The following is a 6,703-nucleotide window of genomic DNA, read 5'->3' on the forward strand; positions in this document are numbered from 1 at the left end:
TACTAGTGCGGCCCCCTGAAGTTGAGTGTTATGACAATGCGACCCTTGTGCACCCCTGAGTATATGATCCCCATATGGGAGGTGCCATCCCTGGTTCTGTCACACCAGTCTGCTGCTTTATGTCTAGTATGTAGAGTTGTAACCTCTGACATTAAAGATAGAATACCTATCTCTTACTGACTACGGTGTACATAATCGCATGATATAACCGCAGGCCTGTTATCTGTGTGCACTGGGAGGGAGGGGGACGGCGCTGGATCTCTGGGCGGCAGTGATAAGGCCGAGTGCTGGCCTTACTTCCTCCGTCTACCGAGAGTTGAGCTGGTTGTGATGCTACTTCTCCCGGGACTGCTCCTCCGCCGGGGGCCCGTGCTGCGGCCGGGTCTTCGCGGCTTGTGTGCCGGAGCTGCTCGGCTGCGCTCGGTACAAGAAGTCCTGGCTCGACGGCCTACTACTCCCTGCATCCTGCCGGCGCTTGCAGCCATGACTGCCCGAACATATTCAACCGTGGTGGGTATAGTGCACCTCGCACTAGAGATGAGTAGCCCAGGACAGGAGTCTAATAGGGCGCCGCTTACACCGGAGGATAACTCGGGAGTGTGAGGGGCCTGCGACACAACAAGGGAGTATGGTTAGAGTATTATAGGAGGAAGTGCGGGGTGTCTCTCACAGGAGTATTATAGGGGGCACTGTGGGGGGGTCCCTTACAGGAGTATTATAGGGGGTAGTTTGGGGAGGGGGGGGTTCTCTTACAGGAGTATTATAGGGGGCAATGTGTGGGGTCTCTTACAGGAGTATTATAGGGGGCAATGTGTGGGGTCTCTTACAGGAGTATTATAGGGGGCAATGTGTGGGGTCTCTTACAGGAGTATTATAGGGGGCAATGTGTGGGGTCTCTTACAGGAGTATTATAGGGGGCAATGTGTGGGGTCTCTCACAGGAGTATTGTAGTGGGTAATATATGGAGCATATTATAGGAGTATTATAGGGGACAATGTGTGGGGTCTCTTACAGGAGTATTATAGAGGGCAATGTGTGGGGTCTCTTACAGGAGTATTATAGAGGGCAATGTGTGGGGTCTCTTACAGGAGTATTATAGGGGGCAATGTGTGGGGTCTCTCACAGGAGTATTATAGGGGGCAATGTGTGGGGTCTCTCACAGGAGTATTGTAGTGGGTAATATATGGAGCATATTATAGGGGGTAATGTGTGGGGTCTCTTACAGGAGCATTGTAAGGGGTTATATGTGGGGTCTGTTATAGGAGTAATATAGGGGGTGATGTGAGGGGTCTTTTATAGGAGTATTATAGGGGGTTATGTATGTCGCCCCTTATGGGAAGATAACAGGTCTGGTTCAGTGCTGTCCTAGTGTTAGCTTATCACATGTATCTGACCACCATCCGCTAACGTATCACACGTGACCATCTGAGTGACTCTTTCTGCTTCTCCAACATCTAATGTTATTTGCAGCGGCTGACAATGTAGTGCAGGAGGGAGTTGTGAATGTCACTCTGATTGTCCTCTGTTTTCTGCTTCTTGTATAGGGGGGTACTAGTGAACCAAGCGGGGTCCCAACAGATCCAGATGGGCAGAAGCCAAGCAAGACGCAGCAGCTGAAGCGAGTCTTTAAGGAATATGGAGGAGTCGCTGTGGCCTTCCATGTTGGAATTTCATTGGTGTCACTGGGAATATTCTATGGGCTGGTCTCTAGGTGAGCAGTATGTTCCTTAACCCCTTCAGGACGCAGACAGTTTGTATATTAAAGGAAACCTACCACTTTATAATGGCAGTTATAACCCTCATATACCCTGCACCATCTCAAGGTGAGCTGATGCCGGAGCATATCTTCATTATTTGCAGAAACCGCCGTATTCCTTCTTTTTATTCTTTATATTTTAACCACGCTTCGGCGCACCATGCGCGCTACCGTGCGTGCGTCTGATTAGGAAGTGCCGGAGAGCCGGTGACGTCACCGAGCTCTCGAGTACACTCGCGCCTGTGCAACTGACATCACCGGCTCGATGGCACTTAATCAGGTGCACGCTCGGTTGCATGCGTGGTGTGTCAAAGCGTGCTTGGAATATAAAGATTAAAACAGTTTTACAAGCAATACAGCGGTTTCTGCAAATAATGAAGATATGCTCCGTCATCAGCTCTCCCGGAGTTGGTGCAGGGTATTTGAGGGTTATAACTGCCATTTTAAAGTGCTAGGTTTCCTTTACGGCTCAGCCTCTTTTTTTGTAATCTGGCATGTGTCGCTTTATATGGTTATAACACTTTAACTTACCGAAATTATTTTGTGATTGTTTTTTTCATGACACATTGTACCTTTATAGTGCTGCATAGTAATTAAAGAAAATCAACCATTAGGGTGGTGGCACACGTGCCGTTTTGGCTGCGTTTGCAAACGCACCCATTGTGAACTAGCCCCCGGTGTTTTTCATAAAATTAACGATAAAACCCATCTTAAAATTTATTTGGCAATTTCTCCCGAGTACAGAGAGACCGCACATTGAGGCGGAGAAGGCCATACAGCTGCCAGTTATAGAACTTAGTGGATTTTAGTTTCCTCGTAATGTATAGTATAATTTACTTCTACAGTGATACTGCCATGTGTTCATCTCTTTATTCCTATAATAGGTGTTTTATAGTGTAAGTGGACATGTGGCAGTAAATAATGCGTTTTCAAACCGATCAGAACAGGGGAGAAGAAACACATGCATTGTTGCTATGTTAACACTGTTTACGAATGGTAACACTATTTACGAATGGTAACACAAAGTTAACATGCATGTTAACATTGTGTTAGCAAACAGAAGCATAAAAACTGTTAACACATGTTAACATATGCTACGTATGCATATTATGTTAACAGCTATATAATCAGGCAAATCTCCTCTTCTCAGCTGTTCTGATGCGTTTGAAAACACATGCTGCGTTTGATCACATCCTTACTATATCTTTTTCTTTGTGATATATAGTATATTACTGTATGATGCAGAGCTCAGGTGCTCTGTGTCTTCCCTGCCTCCAGTGGCTTTACAAGTAGCAATTAACCCTTACAGGACGCAGCCCTTTTTCGTTTTTGTGTTTGTTTTTTACCCCCCCCCCCCTTCACAAAAGCAATTACTTTTTTATTTTTAGGTTTACAGAGATTTGGTAGGGCTTGTTATCTGCAGAACACATTGTACATTCTAGTGGTGTCATTTAATATTCCATGCAATGTATTGGAAGCTGGAAAAAAATTACAAGTGCAGTGAAATTGACAAAAAAACCCACAATAGTGGCGTTTTCTTGTGGGCCCTGTTTTTACTGGTTTTATTCTGTGCTGCAAATTACACTTTCTCTATTCTTTCGGTCTCTACGACCACAGGGATATCAAATTTATATAGGTTTTATTAGGTTTTAATAGATTTTTAAAAATTCTAATCTTTTGTACATAAAAAATATTTTCCATTTTGCCAAATTCTGAGGCCAATAACTTTTTCACACTTTAGTGTACGGACCTGTGTAAGGTGTAATTTTTTGCGGTATCTGCTGGCGTATTAATTTCTATCAACTTGGGACCTATATGACTATTTGATCATTTTTTTTTATTCAAATTTTCATGGATGGAAAAATGGGGGGGAAAGTGGCAATTTGGGTGCTATTTTCTGTTACGGTGTTCACGGCAGAAATAATTGTTTTCATTTTCTGATAGAACGGTCATTTTGGGACGCGGCAATACCTATCATGATTATGATTTTTATTGTTTATTTACTTTTATATGTGATCTAGGGAAAGGGCGGTGATTTAAACTTTTCTTTTTTTTACATACATTTTTACATAATTTTTTTTTTCTGAAAAAAAAATGACCATTATTTCAAAACCTCCAGGGTTCTTTAACCCTGCAGAGTCTGATTGCTAACAATATACACTCCAATACTACTGTATTGCAGTACATAGCAATATTACTGGTGATCTCTAATAGCCTGCCATCTGCTAACTGACATCAAGACACCTGGCAAGCCTACAAGTTTCATTGAGACTGTAGGCTGCCATGGCAACCGATCGCCGCCCCCAAGGATGATGTGAGGGGGGAATTGCGATCGGCCATCCAAGACGGCGGCGCCCATGAATTGGTAAGTTAGGTGCCATGGTCGGGTTTGGCACTTAACAGGTTAACTGCCGCAATTGGTGCCACCACCAACCGCGGGAGTAACGGCTGTATAAACAGCCGACACCCGCTGTGCATGGAGAGAGCTCACCCATCCACAGCACCAAGACGTTGTAGTATGTCCTGGTGCACAGAGGGGTTAAATGGATAACAACCAACGAATGTTACTGCTGGGTGTCTGCTGCTTAGCCTGTGAGGATTTAAGAATACATCCTTAAGGAGTTAAAGGGGATGTGTCATCTTAACCACACTAGAAAGTACAATTTGGATTGCAGATAACAAGCCCTCATATAACATTTTAAAATGAAAAATAAAAAAGGTATGGCTTGTGGAATAGGCTGAATGAAATACCGAAATGCAAAAAAGCCTGGTACTGAAGGGGTTAAAAAAAATATTATTGTCTCTCCCTTCCTGATGCTTCTCCCTAGATGAGAGGATGGTGCAGCCTCCTGGTTTTACAAGTGCTCTCTTAGATTAGGGGAATATAGTGGAAAGGATTATGACACTGTCCTCTGACCCGGCAGAGATGGTATAGTTACAAGTTTGTGTTGGCCTCGCCACTATACATGGGTAACATAAAACACAGCACAGAGATGACAGGAGGCTGCCATTCAGGGATGTAAATGAGTCTCACATTACAGCGAGTGCAGAGATGGAAAATAGTAGTGGTTATTTATTAGTGGCTAACACCTTTAAAATTTTGTATAAGACCCTAATGGGGTGACCCATATTACAATTACCCTGTTGAGGTTTGTTGCAGGGAGCCCTCCCCCAGGCAGCAGGATTCAGGATTTCATGTGACTATCCTATGTCCTATGTGGCAGGATGGAGGGGCCATGCAGTCATTACTGTGTTGAAGTTCAGAGTTTGTGACAAATGTAACAGTGTCAGTATAATATGGGTGACCTTTATTAGGATCTTATACCAAAGTTTGGTATAAGGGGCCAATCCCTTTAATTGTAACCCAAGAAAAACCTGGGGCTGTTCTGCATTGGCCACAAGTTGCCACCCAGCTTTCCTAGCTCTGCATTTGATGATTGTTTTTTGTTCACTCTTCTTGTGTATCTCTTTCACTCTTTTTTTCTTCTTTTTCCTCCTCAGTGGCCTTGATGTCCCATCGCTGCTTCTTAGAGTCGGTTTCAGTGAAGCTGTAGTCCAATCTAAGCTGGCTGCTGGCACCAGCACCTTTGTGTTGGCATATGCTGTTCACAAACTATTTGCCCCGGTGCGCATCAGCATCACAGTCGTGTCTGTTCCCTTCCTTGTCAGATACTTCAGGAGGATCGGCTTATTCAAGCCTCCATCATAACAAACTGCAGCCAACCAGGTGACTTGATGGGCCTGCATCACCCTACATCAGTGATGGCGAACCTATGGCACGGGTGCCAGAGGTGGCACTCGGGAACCTTTCTGTGGGCACCCAGGCTGTCCTCCAGGACAAAGTTCACCAGTCAGGACTTAAATATTCCTGCAGTACTAGATAGTTGAGATGCAGATCTTTTAAAGTGATGTATCCTTGACTTATTGGAACTGCCCCATGATTCTTCCTGTACAGAGAGACCCTGAGAGAGAAGCTATAAGGAGGTCTGAATTTTCCTTCCTGCTTTCAACTGTATTGGTGTCCTCTTACTGTTTAAATTGTCAAGTTGGCACTCGATGGTAAATAAGTAGGTTTTGGTTGAAGTTTGGGCACCCAGTCTCTAAAAGGTTCGCCATCACTGCCCTACATGATATAAGGGGTATTCAGACTGCACTAAGGAGATTTCTTACATATTGAAGATGTTTATATTTTCATCATTTATAATAGTGGGAATGAAATGTACACTGGAACAATGATTATAATGCTGAACTCTTGAGAAATATTCTCTTACTCAGTCACATCACAAGCTCCATAGGCTTCTAGGCTTGTCTATTTCTGCTGCTGATAGTCCTGTCCCATTGGGTTTATGCATCCTAGAGGGCCTGAAAAATGAAGGACAATACATTTTAAAAATAATTCTCCTGTCCGATAGAATTCATACTATTTGCCTGCATTTTTATTTCAAAAAAAATATTTAAAATGGAAGATCTTACACCTTACAGAGCTCCGTACACTAAAGTATAAAAAAAACTTATGGTGTCAGAATGTTTGCATTGAAACATAATAAAATTATATCAATTTGTTTCTTTGGGATTGGATTGACCCATAAAATGAGATAATCCTTTATTAGTCCCACAGTGGGGAATGAAGGGGATGTGTGATTTGGAACAGACATTCAAAGCTGCAAAAAAAAAATCCCATGAGAAAATTAAATGGCACCACTAGCAAGTGCAATTTGTCCTGCAGAAAACAAGACACATGGCTATGTAAATGGAAAAATAAGAAGTTATGGCGTGTGGACGGTGAGGAATACATAACAGAAATGCAAAAACGGAAAATGGCTGTGGTTATTTGACCTGTAAAGATGAATATTAATGGAAGTAACTTGGGTCATGTCCTTATAGATCAAATTGAATCGATATAAAGTAAAGTTATGTTGAATTTTGTGAGAATCTCTTACATAAGTT

The 6,703-nt window shown here is 43.1% G+C and overlaps 1 protein-coding gene across 2 annotated transcripts; it reads left to right on the top strand.

Annotated features, from left to right (window-relative positions):
• Positions 1-213: 213 nt before the first annotated feature.
• On the top strand, positions 214-6,489 carry FAM210B (family with sequence similarity 210 member B). Of its 2 annotated transcripts, XM_072110679.1 has the most exons (4): positions 214-510; positions 1,545-1,711; positions 5,258-5,505; positions 5,878-6,489. In XM_072110679.1, the coding sequence occupies exons 1-3, from the start codon at positions 331-333 to the stop codon at positions 5,463-5,465; spliced, it is 555 nt and encodes a 184-aa protein (XP_071966780.1). In that variant the 5' UTR covers positions 214-330; the 3' UTR covers positions 5,466-5,505; positions 5,878-6,489. The 2 variants fall into 2 exon arrangements, with proteins under 2 accessions (XP_071966780.1, XP_071966779.1); XM_072110678.1 differs by having other exon boundaries at positions 215-510; positions 5,258-6,489.
• Positions 6,490-6,703: the final 214 nt, after the last annotated feature.

This window comes from Engystomops pustulosus, chromosome 6, assembly GCF_040894005.1.
Source record: "Engystomops pustulosus chromosome 6, aEngPut4.maternal, whole genome shotgun sequence".
Classification (NCBI taxonomy): domain Eukaryota; kingdom Metazoa; phylum Chordata; class Amphibia; order Anura; family Leptodactylidae; genus Engystomops; species Engystomops pustulosus.